This window comes from Oncorhynchus masou, chromosome 32 (assembly GCF_036934945.1).
Source record: "Oncorhynchus masou masou isolate Uvic2021 chromosome 32, UVic_Omas_1.1, whole genome shotgun sequence".
Classification (NCBI taxonomy): Eukaryota; Metazoa; Chordata; class Actinopteri; order Salmoniformes; family Salmonidae; genus Oncorhynchus; species Oncorhynchus masou.
Genome location: NC_088243.1, coordinates 3786322 through 3807222, shown reverse-complemented (window position 1 = coordinate 3807222; position 20901 = coordinate 3786322). Strand labels below are relative to the sequence as shown.

Here is a 20901-nt window from a genome sequence, read left to right as displayed (position 1 = left end):
TTAGAATATTTTATTTTAAAATAAACTACTATTAATGTTTGATATGTTTCATTTAGATCCAAATGATATATACCCTGATTTAACGTGAATTTTTAATTTGTTTTATTTTTCATGGATTATTTATCCATAAAATAAGTGGGCGGAGAACAAACCCCACTTTGCATTGTTTAAGAGAATTTAAATATTATTTTGAAATTATCAATAAATGTAAAAACAAAACAATAACATAAAACTATTTCACAAATGGAAAATCTCTATGTAAAACCCCTCCCTGTCTGTTAGGTTTATGTACTATTGTTTGTATATTTCTGCTTTTGCATTTGTTTTAAAGTTCATAATAATAATAAACAATATACTAGATGGATTTATGTTTCTAGAACCGTACCGCAATTAAGAATCGATTCACGTTTAGATGGAGTTTTTGGCTTCCAGAGAACAATTCACCTTTAAACAGAACATGTAAGGTCCTTGGACTATAAAGAGTAACGTTAGTCTCCTTTTAGTCCATTATTGGGCTAAGCCAATAATAATAATAACAGCAGGGCATTCTGATTCATAGCCACACCGACAAGCTATTTGATGAAGTGAATCACAGAATGTACACTATCAATAAATAAACTAGTTTTGACACTGACCGTACATAGCAGGAGATCTCAATGTAGTTACTTAACGTTACTCAATGATCAACGTTACACGGTGAATGATGACTTTAGCGAAACCAGCTAAAAAAATAAAATCCATTTGGATCTGTCTCTTGAATTGATTTAAAACTGGCCTTTGGTAGATAGCATTGTGTTCATCACTCACGGAGTAGAATACATATGATAACATTTGTATATATATATTTTTTTCACCTTCATTTAACTAGGTAGGCTAGTTGAGAACAAGTTCTCATTTCCAACTGTGACCTGGCCAAGATAAAGCAAAGCAATTCGACACATACAACAACACAGAGTTACACATGGAATAAACAAAACATACAATCAATTATACAGTACAACAAAATAAAACAAAAAGTATATATACAGTGTGTGCAAATGAGGTAAGATAAGGGAGTTTAGGCAATAAATAGGCCATGGTGGCGAAGTAATTACAATATAGCAATTAAACACTGGAATGGTAGATGTGCAGAAGATGAATGTGCAAGTAGAGATACTGGGGTGCAAAGGAGCAAGATAAATAAATACATAAATACAGTATGGAGATGAGGGAGTTGGATGGACTATTTACAGATGAGCTATGCACAGGTGCAGTGATCAGTGAGCTCTAACATACTTATACATGTATAATCATTAAATAAATAACATCTAGTTCCCATATCCAAGGTTTCGTGGTCCGTGTAGATTTTAACGTCGTCCCTGAAAACACACCGCTGCTATTTTCAGTTCCACTTGGTTTTTGTTTGTTTGTTTGTTGTTGCGCATGCTCAGTGGTACTGTAGCGCCTTCGTGTGTATGTCTCAGCACCAGTTCAGGGTCTGTCGGTGCTAAACTACTTAGCTACCCGCCGTTTCTCTCGTCTTCAACAACACACAGAGGTAGCCGAGCTCCTCCACTCGCTGAATCATGGTGAATGTAAAGAAACGGAAAGGTCGAGTTGTTATCGACTCTGACTCGGAAGACAGCGCAAGTGATGATAATTTAGATCAGGTGAGTTTTGCACCTTGTCTGGATTGTTAATTTGTTTTCCTGCTACTTAGTAGGCAGTGGTGTGTTTTGACAACTGGATAAGAACAGTGTGAGGGTTAGCATGTTAGCATGCTGTGTCTTGAGTTTGGAGGAAAACACCGCGCCGTAAGGCCTGAAGTTTTTACAGGCGTTATTTCAATCCCAGTATAATATCACGTGGAAACATTCATCTAAAAGCATGTTTTATCATTTGGTCATTAAATAAATACACTGACCTGCGGATTTATAACATTTGTATGTCCTGCAAGACGTAATGGACGCTGCTAAAGTTATATATTTTGGTGTTGATCAAAACAGTTAGCTAGTTAGCTTAACCATAAGCTAAAGTTAGCTTCGGAGGAATGTGTTCAACGATAACATGTTACTTACTTTACACACCATGTTGTGCTATTAAAAACATGCCAGTCGTAGATTTAACATCACGTAACTTGCCGCAGTGAAGTTGCTAACTAGCTAGTTATCTTTGCTAGCTTGGTGTTAAGTCGCAATACTAGTTAGTTAGCAGCTAATTAATATCATAATGCTGCTGTTGGTAGTTAACATTTCGGGCCTGTTGGTTAACATCAACAAACATAGCTACTATTAAACAAAATTGACACACGCTGCAACAGAGAGATGTATTAGTCGGTGATGTCTCATTTTAGCTATTTACACAGCACCATATTGCAATAGAATAAGTTAAGTTGCCCAACTATAAAATGAAAGACGACAACAATAGAAGTGAGTGACAAACTATGAATCACTGACTACTACAGTACCTTAATGCTTTCTAACATGCTGAAACCACTGTAAATATGCTGTAAAGGTGATTGTCAGTCAACTGAAACTTTTACACATCCGCTGTCCCCAGAGCAAACCATGCAGCATTCATCCTGTAAAAATCTATTCCTATTAACTATTGATCTATGTTGTTACAAAATGTCAGTTCCTCCACCTTTTTTTTTTTTTTTGGTATTCAGAATATCGAATAATATCTCTATCGTAACATAATATGTGCTCCTCAACTTTGGCCTCTGTTTCCCCATCACTGTAAGTTCACTCACCCGTGCTTTAAACTCACCTTTGTTTTGTCTCTCTCACTCTGTGGCCCCCAGGAGCTCCTGTCTCTGGCCACCAAGAGGAAGAGGGTGGACTCCGACGACCAGCAGGACGACCAGCAGGACGACCAGCCGGCCAGCAAGCCTGCAGCCTCATCAGACTCCGAGACATCAGACAGTGATGATGAAGTATGTCACAGTAACGTCCTCTCTCCATATTGTTTGATCTTTTTAGGGCTGTTTTCCCGGACTAAGAAGCATGTCCAATGTAGGGTCACCTTTGAAATAACTTCTTAATCCCAGACTAGGCTTAATCTGTGTACATGAAATCAGCCCTTACGGTAGTGGCATGAAAGAGACACTGTATTTGTTAACACACTTTCATACCGTCCTTGATGCTTCACATGATAATGTTCCGTTTTTTTTTGTGTGTGTGTTGTTTTGACGTAGTGGACCGCCGGTGGTCCTAAAGTCAAGAAGAAGGTCAAGCCAGGGAAACCGACGGCAACCGAGAAGAAGAAAGAGGCAGCGAAGAAGAGGGCACATAAAGCTGCGTCGTCCGGGAGTTCTGGGGGAGACAGTTCAGCTGACAGCTCCGCCCCTGAGGAGGGTACGTTTACATGTCCTTTTTTTGCAGCCCGATTCTACACCCTTTCTTACGAAGTGTGAACTTGCGTACGCCCTCTCGTGGATTTAATTGTGGAAACTCCCTCCAGCAGGGTGGCAGGGTAGCCTTGTGGTTAGAGCGTTGGGCCAAAAGGTTGCTAGTTCGAATCCCCGAGCTGACGACAAGGTAAAAATCTGTCGTTTTGCCCCTGAACAAGGCACTTAACCCACTGTTCCTAGGCCGTCATTGTAAATAAGAATTTGTTCATAACGGACTTGCCTGGTTAAATAAAGGTTAATAAATAAATAAACATGCTTACAACAATCACTTTTTTTTTTACGTCCATGGTGTGGAGTGTGTGAGTCCACATTTCAGGAAGTAACCCAAGAGAGTGACTGTCAGTGGTTCCACTTAAAATAGTAAGTTGAAAGTCCGGGCTCATTCTGGAATTCTATGTTCTTGGCTCCTTCTCAAAACACACATAGAGAGGAAGATCCGAGGGGAGACATCTTCCATCTTCTCCAACAATATGGTTTTATTTATTTTACCTTTATTTAACCAGGCAAGTCAGTTAAGAACAAATTCTTATTTTCAATGACGGCCTGGGAACAGTGGGTTAACTGCCTGTTCAGGGGCAGAACGACAGATTTGTACCTTGTCAGCTCGGGGGTTTGAACTCGCAACCTTCCGGTTACTAGTCCAACGCTCTAACCACTAGGCTACCCTGCCGCCCCATGGTTGAGAAGGAGGTGAGCAGATAGGATGCAAGGAATCATATAAAGACGAATTGAGACAGACCCCACGAGAGTGGTTCATTGCTGCTTTTAGTTAACGTGACCAACAATTGTTTTGACTCTTGTATCGAAAGGTGCCTTAACACAGACAAAATACTTTGCTATAGAGACGGCCCTGTATCGTCGTGGCCGTGGAGACGGCCCTGTATCGTCGTGGCCGCGGAGACAGCCCTGTATCGTCGTGGCCGCGGAGACGGCCCTGTATCGTCGTGGCCGTGGAGACGGCCCTGTATCGTAGTGGCCGCGGAGACGGCCCTGTATCGTAGTGGCCGCGGAGACGGCCCTGTATCGTAGTGGCCGCGGAGACGGCCCTGTATCGTCGTGGCCGCGGAGACGGCCCTGTATCGTCGTGGCCGCGGAGACGGCCCTGTATCGTCGTGGCCGCGGAGACGGCCCTGTATCGTCGTGGCCGCGGAGACGGCCCTGTATCGTCGTATAGATGCAGTCTAAAAGACGATCTCCTTTATGCCATCTCTCTCCACAACAATGGTAACGCCTTATAATGTTCTCCTCCATCAGGGGAGGTGTCTGACTCCGAGAGCAACAGCTCTGCCTCCAGCTCAGACTCCTCGTCGGAGGACGATGTCTTCAGGGACGGCTACGGAGAGGACCTGATGGGAGACGAGGAGGACAGGGCTCGGCTGGAGCAGATGACCGAGAAGGAGAGGGAGCAGGAGCTCTTCAACAGGATAGAGAAGAGAGAGGTGCTCAAGAGGAGGTAAGAATAGGATCAGCAGGAGAGTTGTTACTGTCTGTCTGGAGCCATCAGAGTACAGAGATAGGGGGTGTGTTCACCAGTAGAGTTGTTACTGTCTGGAGCCATCAGAGTACAGAGCCAGGGGGTGTGTTCACCAGGAGAGTTGTTACAGTCTGTCTGGAGCCATCAGAGTTCCGAGCTTGGCTTGTAAAGGGGGTGTGTTCACCAGGAGAGTTGTTACAGTCTGTCTGGAGCCATCAGAGTTCCGAGCTTGGCTTGTAAATATTATTCTAGTTATTTTGTTCATATAAAGAATCTCCAAGAAAAGTTAATGAATAGCACACCCAGGATATAGAGTTTTACATCCCTGTGGCTGTAATACTTGATCAGTAGACCAGTTGATTTTGTTCAGCTGTTTTCGGTGATTGAAATTAATATCCAGGGATCATTACTATGTAACTCATCATGGAACACCATTCGCCTGACCCTGTCCAAATCTTTCTGTACAGATTTGAAATTAAAAAGAAGCTGAAAACAGCGAAGAAGAAGGAGAAAGAGGAGAAGAAAAAGAACCACGAGGAAGAACAGAAGAAGAAGAGGGAGAGATCGTCCAGCGGTCATCATGAAGACAGAACTCATCAGGACCAGCAAGTGGTGAGTTCATCCTCTATTCCTTAGAAACAACAACAACAACGCCACTTTGTGTTCCGCAGTCCTTAGCCGGTACGTTGTGACTGCGTTCTCCTGTAGGTTATGTCCCACAACAAGGAGCGGAGAACTAAACGGGATGAGAAGCTGGATAAAAAGTCTCAGGCCATGGAGGAACTGAAGGCGGAGAGAGAGAAAAAGAAAACGAGGACAGGTCTGTTGGCTGTGTCGTGTTCGTCCTCGCATTTCCATTGTCGTCAAGCGCTACACGTAGTCAATAGATTGCTTTTATGCACTGGGTCAACGGGTGGGCAGTGAAACGGGGAGGTGTATATGTCCCCAATAAGAAACATTGGAGACCTTTGATCTCTGTTGGGAGAACAGAGTACGTGTTTGTGAAATGTACTCGAAATGCAGTTTGATTTGTCTGCTAACTGACAAAACGCCAATGGATTTGGACAGCGGAGCTCCTGGCGAAACGGCAGCCCCTGAAAACCAGCGAGGTTTACTCGGACGATGAGGAGGAGGAAGAGGAGGAGGACGATGACAAATCGTCCGTAAAGAGCGATCGCAGTTCACACTCTTCATCTTATTCCGAAGACGAAGAGTGAGTATCTTTCTATCTATCCTCTGCCGATAATGATAGACATAATGGTTTAATTGACAGTACGACTGTGTGTGTCAGCTGTAGATAGACAGGTAATGGTTTAATTGACAGCACTACTGTGTCTCAGCTGTAGACAGACAGATAATGGTTTAATTGATAGCACTACTGTGTCTCAGCTGTAGACAGAGAGATAATGGTTTAATTGATAGACAGATAATGGTTTAATTGACAGTACTACTGTGTTTGTCAGCTGTAGATAGACAGATAATGGTTTAATTGATAGTACTACTGTGTCTCAACTGTAGATAGTTGTTCAGTGTCTGGTAACGTTTTGATCATAGCTCGATATGACAGTTGGTTCCATTCGGTCTAGTAAGTTGTTTTTCTTGAGTTAAGAAAACACTTCTACTTTTTTTTTTTTTACCAACAATTGAACACCTCTCTGCATGACCAACGTTTCTGTTTCCTGTCTTGTGGCGTTCCAGGAAAGAGGAGACGCCACCAAAGTCGCAACCCGTGTCACTGCCAGACGAGCTGAACCGCGTCCGCCTGTCCCGACACAAACTGGAGCGCTGGTGCCACATGCCGTTCTTCCAGAAGACGGTCAGCGGCTGCTTCGTACGGATCGGCATCGGGAACAGCAGTAGCAAACCAGTTTACAGGGTAACAAGATGCATTTATTGGGGCAGTTTCCTGGACCCAGATTAGGATTATTATTTTATATTTAAAAAAAAAAAAATCTAAGTTCAATGGTTGAATCTCCATTTAAAGTGACTAGGGTTTACTCTGTGTCTGAGGGAAACCAGCCCTCAGAGTCTGTATTCCTATTTAACGTTGGAGATTGTTCCTTGGCAAAACCTTTTTCTATACGTTTCATTTGAATTTTCAGTTAGCTATGTTCAATAATGAGTATTTCTTGTAATTCCCTGTGATAAGGTGGCTGAAATAGTTGACGTGGTAGAGACGGCTAAAGTGTACCAGTTGGGAACGACCCGGACGAACAAAGGACTACAGTTACGGTAATACTACTCGGCTCTTACCTGCTACTACCCTGTTTCTCTCTCTCCTCCTCCTCTCTCTGTTTCTCTCCTCCTCTCTCTCCTCCTCTCTCTGTTTCTCTCCTCGTTTCTCTCCTCTCTCTGTTTCTCTCCTCGTTTCTCTCCTCTCTCTGTTTCTCTCCTCGTTTCTCTCCTCCTCTCTCTGTTTCTCTCCTCGTTTCTCTCCTCCTCTCTCTTTCTCTCCTCGTTTCTCTCCTCCTCTGCCCGTTTCTCTCCTCCTCTGCCCGTTTCTCGCCTCCTCTGCCCGTTTCTCTATGCCAACTAAATGTTTCTCTGTGCTCTGTCCCATATTTCTCCTCTAGGCATGGTGGTGACACCCGAGTCTTCAGACTGGAGTTTGTGTCCAATCAGGAGTTCACAGAAAATGAGTTCATGAAGTGGAAAGAGGCGGTGAGTTGACTGGAGGAGCATGCTGATTGGATGGTTGACTTGAGGAAGTGGCAGTGGGAGAATGCTAATTGGATGGTTGACTTGAGGAAGTGTCAGTGGGAGCGTGCTGGTTGGATGGTTGACTTGAGGAAGTGTCAGTGGGAGCGTGCTGATTGGATGGTTGACTTGAGGAAGTGGCAGGAGGAGAATGCTAATTGGATGGTTGACTTGAGGAAGTTTCAGTGGGAGCGTGCTGATTGGATGGTTGACTTGAGGAAGTGCCAGTGGGAGCGTGCTGATTGGATGGTTGACTTGAGGAAGTGGCAGGAGGAGAATGCTGATTGGATGTAGACTTGAGGAAGTGCCAGTGGGAGCGTGCTGATTGGATGGTTGAGTTGAGGAAGTAGCAGTTGGAGAATGCTGATTGGATGTAGACTTGAGGAAGTGCCAGTGGGAGCGTGCTGATTGGATGGTTGAGTTGAGGAAGTAGCAGTTGGAGAATGCTGATTGGATGGTTGACTTGAGGAAGTGCCAGTGGGAGCGTGCTGGTTGGATGGTTGACTTGAGGAAGTGCCAGTGGGAGCGTGCTGGTTGGATGGTTGACTTGAGGAAGTGCCCGTGGGACCGTGCTGGTTGGATGAGGCAAAGTTGCTTTAACTCCACCACCTGGTAGATGGCAAGACTTCAAACGACAGACCAGTTGAATAACGAGAGTGAATGTTGTGGATCTAAGGTGGCTAGTTAAATGGCTCGTTAGATGGTTAGTTAGGTGGCTGGTTAGTTAGGTGGCTGGTTAGTTAGGTGGCTGGTTAGTTAGGTGGCTGGTTAGTTAGGTGGCTGGTTGGTTAGGTGGCTGGTTGGTTAGGTGGCTGGTTGGATGCCTAGTTAGGTGGCTGGTTGGATGGCTGGTTAGATGGCTAATTAGATGCTCGGTAGGTGGCTGGTTAGATGGCTAATTAGAATGCTGGTTAGGTGGCTGGTTAGGTGGCTGGCTGGTTGGATGGCTGGTTAGGTGGCTGGTTAGGTGGCTGGCTGGTTAGGTGGCTGGTTAGATGGCTGGTTGGATGGCTAGTTAGGTGGCTGGTTGGATGGCTAGTTAGGTGGATGGCTGGTTGGATGGCTAGTTAGGTGGATGGCTGGTTGGATGGCTAGTTCGGTGGCTGGCTGGTTGGATGGCTAGTTAGGTGGCTGGCTGGTTGGTTGGATGGCTAGTTAGATGGCTGGTTTGGTGGCTGGTTTGGTGGCTGGCTGGTTGGATGGCTGGTTAGATGGCTGGTTGGATGGCTAGTTAGATGGCTAGTTAGCCTCACGGGTTATGCCATGTTATTTCAGGATTACGTCAGCCTGTCGTGGAGCAGTGTCTCGTGGAGTATTGAAGGTGTTTGATATGTCTCCTCTCTGTCTACAGATGATCATAGCCAGTATGCAGGTTCCCACTCTAGATGAGATCAATAAGAAGGAACAGGCCATCAAAGAGGCTTGTAACTACAAATTCAACGACAAAGACATCGAGGACGTAAGTACACTACATGACCAAAAGTATGTGGACACCTGCTCGTCCAACATCTCATTCCAAAAATTATGGGCATTAATATGGAGTTGGGTCCCCCCCTTTTACTGCTATAACAGCCTCCATTCTTCTGGGAAGGCTTTCCACTAGATGGGCAGGGACTTGCCTCCATTCAGCCACAGGCATTAGTGAGGTCGGGCACTGATGTTGGGGCGATGAGGCAAATTCATCCCAAAGTTGTCCGATAGGGTTGAGGTCAGGGCTCTGTGCAGGCCAGTCAAGTTCTTCCACACCGATGTCCACAAACCATTTCTGCATGGACCTCGCTTTTAAAAACGGGGGCATTGTCATGTTGGAACAGGAAAGAGCCTTCCCCAAACTGTTGCCACAAAGTTGGAAGCACAGAATTGTCTAGAATGTCATTATATGCTGTAGCATTAAGATTTCCCTTCACTGGAACTAAGGGGCCCGAAACCATGAAAAATAGCCCCAGACCAATATTCCTCGTCCACCAAACTTTACAGTTGGCACTGTGCATTGGGGCAGGTAGCATTCTCCTGGCCAAACCCAGTCAGACTGCCAGAATTTGAAGTGTGGTTCATCGCTCCAGAGAACGCATTTCCACTGCTCCAGAGTCCAATGGCTGCGAGCTTTAAACTCCTCCAGCCGACGCTTGGCATTGCACATGGTGATCTTAGGCTTGTGTTCTCGGCTGCTCTGCCATGGAAACCCATTTCATGAAGCTCCCGACGAAACAGTTATTGTGCTGACGTTGCTTCCAGAGGCAGTTTGGAACCCGGTGGTGAGTGTTGCAACCGAGGACAGACACACTTTGATGTACTTCAGCACTCTGCTTGCGTTCCTAGCTCTAACAGTGCAGTAGTATCTAGAAATTCACAGCAATACACACACATCTAAAGTAAAAGAATGGAATGAAGAAATATATGAATATTAGATCGAGCAATGTCAGAGTGGCTTTGGCTAAAATACAGTAGAATATAATACAGTATATACACATGAGATGAGTAATGCAAAATATGTAAACATTATTAAAGTGACCAGTGTTCCATTACTAAAGTGACCAGTGTTCCTTTATTAAAGTGACCAGTGTTCCTTTATTAAAGTGACCAGTGTTCCTTTATTAAAGTGACCAGTGTTCCATTACTAAAGTGACCAGTGTTCCTTTATTAAAGTGACCAGTGTTCCTTTATTAAAGTGACCAGTGTTCCTTTATTAAAGTGACCAGTGTTCCTTTATTAAAGTGACCAGTGTTCCTTTATTAAAGTGACCAGTGTTCCTTTATTAAAGTGACCAGTGTTCCTTTACTAAAGTGACCAGTGTTCCTTTACTAAAGTGACCAGTGTTCCTTTACTAAAGTGACCAGTGTTCCGTTACTAAAGTGACCAGTGTTCCGTTACTAAAGTGACCAGTGTTCCGTTACTAAAGTGACCAGTGTTCCGTTATTAAAGTGACCAGTGTTCCGTTATTAAAGTGACCAGTGTTCCGTTATTAAAGTGACCAGTGTTCCGTTATTAAAGTGACCAGTGTTCCGTTATTAAAGTGACCAGTGTTCCGTTATTAAAGTGACCAGTGTTCCGTTATTAAAGTGACCAGTGTTCCGTTATTAAAGTGACCAGTGTTCCGTTATTAAAGTGACCAGTGTTCCGTTATTAAAGTGACCAGTGTTCCGTTATTAAAGTGACCAGTGTTCCGTTATTAAAGTGACCAGTGTTCCGTTATTAAAGTGACCAGTGTTCCGTTATCAAAGTGACCAGTGTTCCGTTATCAAAGTGACCAGTGATTCCATGTCTTTGTACATAGGGCAGCAGCCTCTAAGGTGCAGGGTTGAGTAACCGGGTGGTAGCTGGCTAGTGATGCCTATTTAACAATCTGATAGCCTTGAGATAGATGCGCCTGTACTGACCTCGTCTTCTGGGTGATAGCGGTCTGAACAGGCAGTGGCTCGGGTGGTTGTTGTCCTTTGATCTGTTTGGCCTTCCTGTGACATCAGGTGCTGTAGGTGTCCTGGGGGCAGGTAGTTTGCCCCCGGTGATGCGTTGGGCAGTCCGCACCACCCTCTGGAGAGCGGTGCAGTTGCGGGCGGTGCAGTTGCCGTACCAGGCGGTGATACAACCCGAACAGGACGCTCTCAATTGAGCATCTGTAAAAGTTTGCGAGGGTCTGAGGTGACAAGCCAAATTTCTTCAGCCTCCCGAGGTTGAAGAGGCGCAACACCACACTGTATGTGTGGGCGAACCATTTCAGATTGTCCGTGATGTTTATGCCGAGGAACTTAGAACGTTTCACCTTCTCTACTGCGATCCCATCGGTGTGGTTAGGGAGGTGCTCCCTCTGCCGTCTCCCGAAGTCCACGATCAGCTCCTTCGTTTCGTTGACGTTGAGGGAGAGGTTATTTTCCTGGCACCTCTCCGCCAGGGCCCTCACCTCCTCCCCGTAGGCTCCTCCCCTCACCACACTTAGAAATCCTCACTTAGAAGTCTAAGATGTGTCAAAGAATATTCTATCCATCTCAAGGCTCCAGCTGTGATCAAACTTGTTGGTTACAGCAGAGACGTTCTGTTCACTCCTGGATCGAGATCCATGCTGCCTAAACAGTTTTGTGGGTAAAAAAATATATCAATTTTATTTACAAATGTTATTTTTTGGGGGTGGGGGGGTGTTAGGATGTACTTCCGGTAATACCATATGCCCCTGGATGGTACAGAAATTACATGATGGAGTAACGATCTGGAGACTACACAACCCTTAGTGTATAATGTTGAATTTCAACCCAGATGTGATTTGTTTATTCACAGATTGTAAAAGAGAAAGACAGATTCCGAAAGGCTCCTTCCAACTACGCCATGAAGAAAACATCACTACTCAAAGATAAGGTAGGTTAACAAATGTTTCTTAACCCAGGAAGTTTGTGTTTTTCAGTAGCTGTGTACTATTGTGTACTTGTTTATAGTTGTGTATGCTACTGTGTGTACTGTTGGGTGTACTACTTGTTGGGGATTAATCAGAATAGTTTGGTAACATAGATAAGATGTTTTATTTTCATTATATGCTTGTTGATGAGTTACTTCTCATTTAGAATGTATCTTGTTGTACTATAGTGGTGGCTATTTGCAGTTATCCTTTCTCTGTCAGAGAGGGGAGAGGTCAAGCTCGTCTTCATATGTAAACATATCTTTTAAACCATGTGAAGGGATGATTGAGGGGGTACCAATTATCTCTTGGCTCCACAATGTCTGTGTGCCAGTCACTGTGTCTCTGTGATCTTGTCCAGGAGCGGTGTATTTGATATATGCCTGTTGATGAGGTTTTGTTTTATGGTCCTGAGTGGTACTAAGATAGTTTAGGAGACAAAACTGAACGATAATTTATAGCCAATGCTCTCTGGCTATGTGTGTCTTTGCTATAAAGGATCTCAGTTGCAATGTGTAAGGGACTCTCAGAGAATTCATTGATAGACACTGAATTGATCTGAGAGTCACAGGGTTGTGATGGAGCTCATATAATTAAAGATGGACTTTATGATAACTCTGACTTGTGTGTGGTTTGCTCTCATGATTTGGTAAATACAGGACATTTCCACTACATACTGCTGTGTACTACTGTATGTACTGCTATGTGCTGTGTGTACTACTTTGATGTGTGTACTTGTTTATACTTGTGTATGCTACTGTGTGTACTGCTGTGTGTACTGCTGTGTGTACTGCTGTGTGTACTGCTGTGTGTACTGCTGTGTGTACTGCTGTGTGTACGGCTGTGTGTACTACTGTGTGTACTAATGTGTACTTTTTTATACTTATGTGTACTGCTATGCACTACTGTGTGTACTTATGTGTACTGCTATGTACTGCTTTGTGTACTGCTTTGTGTACTGCTTTGTGTACTGCTGTGTGTACTGCTGTGTGTACTGCTGTGTGTACTGCTGTGTGTACTACTGTGTGTACTGCTGTGTACTGCTGTATGTACTGCTATGTACTGCTGTGTGTACTGCTGTGTACTGCTGTGTGTACTGCTATGTACTGCTGTGTGTACTGCTATTTACTGTGTATGGTCCTCCCCTTCCTCCTTATTATTTGAGGAGCCCCCACTGGTATATACACATGTTATAATGTGTGTTCTCACCTCCAGGCCATGGCAGAGGAGAGTGGAGAAGGAGACCGAGCCAAAGAGATCCAGGACCAGCTGAATGAGTTGGAGGAGAGGGCCGAGCATCTGGACAGACAGAGGACCAAAAACATCTCTGCCATCAGGTGAGACCATCGCCTGTCTTGCCCCTTTCGCCTGTCTCCCCCCCCTTTCGCCTGTCTTCCACCCCTTTCCCCTGTCTTCCCCTTTCGCCTGTTCCCCCCCCCCCTTTCGCCTGTTCCCCCCCCCTTTCCCCTGTCTCTCCCCCCCCTTTTCACCTGTCCCCCCCCCCCCCCCTTTCGCCTGTCTTCCCCTGCCTTCGCCCCCTGCCTTCCCCCTTTTGCCCCCTGTCCCGCCCCCAGGCTTCCCCCTTTCGCCCCCTGTCTCCAGGATATTGAAAATTGAGATTTGGGCCCCCAAAAGGCTAGTGTGTGGGTATGGATGTGGGCACGTAGACCAGCGAACCTCTGCAGCCCCCCCCCCATTAATGAGTTCAGATCAAAGTTGCCCATATCTGCGCTACCAACTGTTGCTGTCTCTTTCTCTCTCCCTCTCTCTATATCTCTTTGTGCATCTCTCGGTCTATCTCTCTGTCTATATAAACCTCTCTGCCTGTCCATCTGTCTCCTCCAGCTACATCAACCAGAGGAATCGTAGCTGGAACATCGTGGAGTCTGAGAAAGCCCTAGTGGTAAGTATCCATACTACAGCTGTAGTGTCTTAATTTGATCACTGTTAAGCAGCAGGAAATTCAAATGAACTTGCAGTTCTCTTTCTGTCATTAGATCTGAACTACTGTAGCCTATCAAAACTAAATTCTCGTAAAAAAAAAAAGTGATAAAAGTGATAAAAAGTGATAATTTCTTTTATATATATATATATATATCTATATATATATTTTTTTTTAAATATCTTTTCTGTCAGGCTGAGGGACAGAATGCCAAGATGCAGATGGACCCGTTTACTAGACGACAGTGCAAACCTACCATGGTGTCCAACGTAAGTCTCAGATCCTCTCTGTGTCTCTGTCTGTCTCTCTCTCAATTCAACTCAAAAGGCTTTATTGGCATGGGAAACGTGTTTACATTGCCAAAGCAAGTGAGGTAGATAATATACAAAAGTGAAATGAACAGTAAACATTACACTCACAAAAGTTACAAAAGAATAGAGACATTTTCAAATGTTATAGAATTGTCTCTGTACCGTTTTTGTAACGAATAGTTAAAGTACAAAAGGGAAAATAAATAAGCATAAATATGGGTTGTATTTACAATGGTGTTTGTTCTTCACTGGTTGCCCTTTTCTTGTGGCAACAGGTCACACATCTTTCTGCTGTGATGACACACTGTGGAATTTCACCCAGTAGATATGGGAGTTTATCAAAATTGGATTTGTTTTCCAATTCTTTGTGGATCTGTGTAATCTGAGGGAAATATGTCTCTCTAATATGGTCATACATTGGGCAGGAGGTTAGGAAGTGCAGCTCAGTTTCCACCTCATTTTGTGGGCAGTGAGCACATAGCCTGTCTTCTCTTGAGAGCCATGTCTGTCTACAGCGGCCTTTCTCAATAGCAAGGCTATGCTCGCTGAGTCTGTACATAGTCAAAGCTTTCCTTAATTTTGGGTCAGTCACAGTGGTCACGTATTCTGCCGCTGTGTACTCTCTGTGTAGGGCCAAATAGCATTCCAGTTTGCTCTGTTTTTGGTAAATTCTTTCCAATATGTCAAGTCATTATATTTTGGTTTTCTCGTGATTTGGTTGGGTCTAATTGTGTTGCTGTCCTTAGGGGTATTTTTGTGTTTGTGAACAGAGCCCCAGGACCTGCTTGCTTAGGGGCTCCAGGTTCATCTCTCTGTAGGTGATGGCTTTGTTAATGCAACGTTTGGGAATCGCTTCCTTTTAGGTGGTTGTAGAATTTAGCGGGTATCGGCCTAGTTTTGCGCTGCATGCATTATTTGGTGTTTTAGGTTGTACGCAGAGGATATTTTTGAAGAATTCTGTAGGCAGAGTCTCAACTTCCTGTTTGTCCCTTTTCGCGAATTTTTGGTTGGTGAGCGGGCCCCAGACATCACAACCATGAAGGGCTTCTAAATTCAGCAACAAAAAAAAAGAAACGTCCCTTTTTCAGGACCCATTTCAGGACTCATTTCGAAGATAATTAGTTAAAATCCAAATAACTTCACAGATCTTCATTGTAAAGGGTTTAAACACTGTTTTCCATGCTTGTTCAATGAACCATAAACAATTAATGAACAGGCACCTGTGGAACGGTCGTTAAGACACTAACAGCTTACAGACGGTAGGCAATTAAGGTCACAGTTATTGAAACTAAAGAGGCCTTTCTACTGACTCAAAACACCAAAAGAAAGATGCCCTGGGTCCCTGCTCATCTGCGTGAACGTGCCTTAGGCATGCTGCAAGGAGGCATGAGGACTGCGGATGTGGCCAGTGCAATAAATTGCAATGTCCGTACTCTGAGACGCCTAGGACAGCGCTACAGGAAGACAGGACGGACAGCTGACCATCCTCGCAGTGCCAGACCACGTGTAACAACACCTGCACAGGATTGGTACATCCAAACACCACACCTGCTGGACAGGTACAGGATGGCAACAGCAACTGTCCGGGTTACACCAGGAACACACAATTCCTCCATCAGTGCTCAGACTGTCCGCAATAGGCAGGGAGAGGCTGGACTGAGGGATTGTAGGCCTGTTGTAAGGCAGGTCCTCCCTCACCAGACATCACCGGCAACAACGTCGCCTATGGGCACAAACCCACCGTCGCTGGACCAGACAGGACTGGCAAAAAGTGCTCTTCACTGACGAGTCTCAACAGGGGTGATGGTCGGACTTGCGTTTATCGTCAAAGGAATGAGCATTACACCGAGGCCTGTTCTCTGGAGCGGGATCGATTTGGAGGTGGAGGGTCCGTCATGGTCTGGGGCGGTGTGTCACAGCAACATCAGACTGAGCTTGTTGTCATTGCAGGCAATCTCAACAGCATGATCATTACACAGGTGCACCTTGTGCTGTGGACAATAAAAGGACACTCCTAAAATGTGCAGTTCTGTCACACAACTCAATCACACAGATGTCTCAAATTTTGAGGTAGCGTGCAATTGGCTTGCTGACTGCAGGAATGTCCACCAGAGCTGTTGCTATAGAATTGTATGTTCATTTCTCAACCACAAGCCGCTCAACCAACGTCATTTTAGAGAATTTTGCAGTTGCCAGAGAATTTAACGTTAAAAATAAAAACATTGCAGCTTGCAGGTAGAAAATACCCTGATTTAAAAAAAAAAAAATTTAAATCCTATAAATCACATTGGCCTATTAACTTGTGTTCCGCCCAAAGCTTTTATTTTTTTGAAATTTAATTAGGGAAGTCGGTTAAGAACAAATTCTTACTTACATTGACGGCCAAACCCGGACCACTCTGGGCCGGTTGTGATACAGCCTGGAATCGACCCAGGGCCTGTAGTGACGCCTCTAGCACTGAGATGCAGTGCCTTAGACCGCTGCGCCACTCGTGAGCTTAAAGCATCAGCCAAGCTCAATTTATATAGTTATACATTTAAAAGGGGGGGGGGGCAGCCAACCTCAGCAGTAAGGGCTACAAAGTCAGTCCCAGAGCCAGGGTGAGGGTTTGAATGCTGGGATGATAAAGTATCCTGGAGTAACTTTAAGCGTTTTCTACACGTATTAAAATTCTGAATAACTTGCCTGTCTGAAGTATTGACGTTTTGTGTTTGTGTTCTCATCACAGGCCAGAGACCCTTCAGTCCATGCAGCTATCCTGCAACACCTCAATGAGAAGTACGGAGAAGGGTCAGGCAAAGAGATGGACTTGGAGTTCGAGATGGGCAGGGGAGCAGGACAGGCTGCTCTGAAAGTCATCGACCCGACTAAGAACACCAGCGACCTATCAGAGGACCTCTTTAAAGTTCACGACTTTGACGTCAAGATAGACCTACAGGTTCCCAACGCAGGTGAGACGGACATTTTCAAATGTCTACGTAACATGCACAAAGTAGTGGGTTCGATCCCTGCCTCCAGGAGGGTAGTTCAATGTGCACTAACAGTACCGTTTCCCCTGGGTATAGATCAGGGTCTCTGTTAGACATGGCTCATGTATGTTTCCCCTGGGTACAGATCAGGGTTTCCCCCCCCCCTATGTACAGATCGGGGTCTTTCCCCCCCCCCCCCCCCAGGTACAGATCGGGGTCTTCTCCCCCCTTGGTACAGATCGGGGTCTTCCCCCCCCTTGGTACAGATCGGGGTCTTCCCCCCCTTGGTACAGATCAGGGTCTTCCCCCCTTGGTACAGATCGGGGTCTTCCCCCCTAGGTACAGATCAGGGTCTTCCCCCCCCCCCTAGGTACAGATCTGGGGGTCTTCCCCCTAGGTACAGATCGGGGTCTTCCCCCTTGGTACAGATCAGGGTCCCCCCCCTTGGTACAGATCGGGGTCTTCCCCCCCCCTAGGTACAGATCAGGGTCTTCCCCCCTAGGTACAGATCGGGGTCTTCCCCCCTTGGTACAGATCGGGGTCTTCCCCCCTTGGTACAGATCAGGGTCTTCCCCCCCCCCTAGGTACAGATCGGGGTCTTCCCCCTTGGTACAGATCAGGGTCTTCCCCCCCCTAGGTACAGATCAGGGTCTTCCCCCCCCTAGGTACAGATCGGGGTCCCCCCCCCCTTGGTACAGATCGGGGTCTTCCCCCTTGGTACAGATCAGGGTCTTCCCCCTTGGTACAGATCGGGGTCTTCCCCCCTTGGTACAGATCAGGGTCTTCCCCCCCCCCTAGGTACAGATCGGGGTCTTCCCCCCTAGGTACAGATCAGGGTACCCCCCCCCCCCCCCAGGTACAGATCAGGGTTCAGAACCAGTTTGTTCCGCAGGATAATTTTTGTTCAAACTGGCATGGCCACACCGCAAATAAACTTTATCTACCGGTCTGGTTAACAAGTCCTGTCATTTTTAGGGATACTCACTGAGGGCGGGGCTGATAAGGCAGGGTGTCACGGAACCAACCCGGTTGATTCTGAGAATTCAGCACAGTTATGTCCATTGAGATGAATTTGAGATTTCTTCGTAAAGGGTCCACAGCATGTTTCTACTGTACGGAACACGGTTCAACAGTCCCGAGGATGAAATACAAAGCCTGTAGGTTCTAAAGATGCCTTGAGTAAAATATATACACTCCACGTTACTGCAAATACACATTATATCCCCTTTAAAAAAATGTTTTTTTTTAAATATCACAGTATGCTTCCAAGTTATAACATGTCATGAGTCCTTATATATATACATATCACTGCTGCAATTGCTGTTACTTTACCTTCTTCTTAAAAGGAATTACATAGCCTATTGGCCAAAAGCCGGCTGTGACCAGCTAATGGATCAGCTTCCCCTCACCAAGTCCTAACCTTAACCACTTGTGAGGGAAATGCTAAACTTACTCAAGGTCAGCGTCTAGGGGCACCTACACCGGTATCAACAGATGTGTCAGGCTCATGTTGTTCCTCTGGTGTGTTTCAGAAGCCAAGTCTCTGTCAGTGAGCGCCAACACACTGGCAGTGAAGGACGGTGCTCCACGTAGGTCTCTCAACCTGGAGGACTACAAGAAGAGGAGGGGCTTGATCTAAAGAACTACAGGAAGAAGATGAGGGGCTTCAACAACTAATCAAATGGCCTAAAACCTCAGTCAGTCAGAACCACCTGCATGTTGGTTGGCCATTCGCCCCAGGGCACCAGTGTGTGTTTGAGGGAAGAGAGAGAGAGAGTGTGTGTGTGTGAGGGAGATGTGTGACCGTATGCTTGAGTATGTGTGTGTGAGAGAGGCTGTCCATCTTAAAACGATAGGAAAGAATAATTAAGAGAAGACAATGTTTTTGTTTTTTCCCCCTCTAAGGTTTTCTCTTAGAAGAACAGTTGTCCACCTTTTTTTTTTCTCTCGTTATTATGTGGTAAAAATTGTACTTGGAATTGTGTTATTTTTCTTTTGTAATTTCTAAGTTTTTATAAATAAATCTACCGTTGGTTCTCCCTCATACGGATCTGAAGTTCACTCTTTTGGTGTCCAGTTCTTTTGCAAGGGCATAGTGGTTGTGGATTCTTACCTTGGCCAACTCTGTCTTGTAAGACTTAGATTGACATGATTTGAGGTTATTGGGACTGTCAACATTTTATTGGGGTACAATCCTGATCCCCCCTGTTTCAGACACGGACTGTATTTTCTTCGTACATGATTTAGGTTTTCCCCTGACTTAAGAGGTTGAGGGCAGTACCACGTTCTCCAGACCCGTTCTCTTTCTCAGACAGCAGGGCTGGCTCGTTATCTGCCTGGCTACTGGACAGCACTTTGTAAAGTCTACAAAAAAAACAACAAAAAATTTATTTAAAAATGAATTTACATGGATCACAGAGAGAATTGTTTTATTTTCTTTTTGGTACCCTTAACTCTCTCTTTTCCCGGAGCAGATTCTAAGTGTTATCGATTGTGTCCTTAATCAGTTCCTGTATTGATGTGGCATGCCATGTAAATAATTCCCATTTGCAGTGTGGCAGAATAAAGAGAGACACTGTTTCGTATCATCTGTGTTCTCTTTGTGTTTTGTCTTTCTCTCCCCATTACCAGTGGTTGAGATACCTTTGGGTGTTGGCACTATCCCCATGAGTGATTTAAAAACAAAACCATTATTATTATTTTTATACAGATAACTATCCTATTATTCACAAAAGGTTCTGTCAAGTTTATTTTGTGCATATTGTAGGGTCTCTCAAATTACTGCAGTCAAGCCATCCATCCACGCTTCAGACCCGTCCTGAATTTGGGTGCACGAATACACAACACCTGACAATATCACATGTTTTCTAGAAACTAAAACAGGTACTCATGTAATAGATAGGGACATCACTAGTTACAACAGTCACAAAGTCATAAACCCTGCCTAAGTTATACAATCTTAAATTAAGAACAAAAAAGCTATTCTTTTTTTATTTTTCTACATTTTTAGGATATAGCCATTTTGACTTTGCCTGTGCTATCTAATGGAAACCCACAGATGGAGAAGATGACTTACAAATAATTTCAAGAAAACAGTTTGAAGGTCAGTCTTTCACAATGTAACAGTGCACACTGAGGAAGTATTTTTTTCATTTTCGCACCTTATCAAACATTTCTCTGAAATCACAGGTAGAGTGAGGCTCCAGTAGCTTACCAGGGGTGCTGCTTTAATTTTTATTTTATTTAACTCGGCAAGTCAGTTAAGAACAAATTCTTATTTACAATGACATCCTTCCCCAGCAAAATCTGGACAACGCTGGGCCAATTGTGCAATGCCCTATGGGACTCCCAACCACGGCCGGATGTGATACAGCCTGGTTTTGAACCAGGGACTGTAGTGATGCCGCTTGCACTGAGGAGCAGTGCCTTAATAAACGGCTGCACCACTCGGGAGCCCTAATATCACAGTGGTCAACAATTTCTCTCCAGAAATATGTTCAAAACCAATTATTTGTTATAACTAAGCCAAGATTGACCATGGCCTGTCGTTACCAATGGGAGCAAATGAATCATCGTGGGCAGACCCAAGTACGAGTTATCGAGATCCTATTGGTGGGTTCTATCGTTTATTTGCATATTTCAGTTAGGGAACGCCCACACTGAAGTGCTCGTGTGTAATAACTCAATTCGCCCTTGTACTCCATCTAAACAACAAACACATTTTAAACTTTGG

General features: G+C 44.8%; 1 protein-coding gene across 1 annotated transcript; it reads left to right on the top strand.

Annotated features, from left to right (window-relative positions):
* The first annotated feature begins 1441 nt into the window (after positions 1-1441).
* On the top strand, positions 1442-19753 carry rtf1 (RTF1 homolog, Paf1/RNA polymerase II complex component). Its single transcript, XM_064953118.1, has 17 exons — positions 1442-1649; positions 2783-2914; positions 3176-3335; positions 4646-4844; positions 5333-5477; positions 5574-5685; positions 5934-6078; positions 6564-6741; positions 7015-7097; positions 7439-7526; positions 8914-9021; positions 11832-11909; positions 13162-13283; positions 13792-13849; positions 14083-14157; positions 16928-17150; positions 18701-19753. Exons 1-17 carry the CDS (start codon positions 1566-1568, stop codon positions 18805-18807), a joined length of 2097 nt encoding a protein of 698 aa, XP_064809190.1. The 5' UTR covers positions 1442-1565; the 3' UTR covers positions 18808-19753.
* The last annotated feature ends 1148 nt before the right edge of the window (positions 19754-20901 follow it).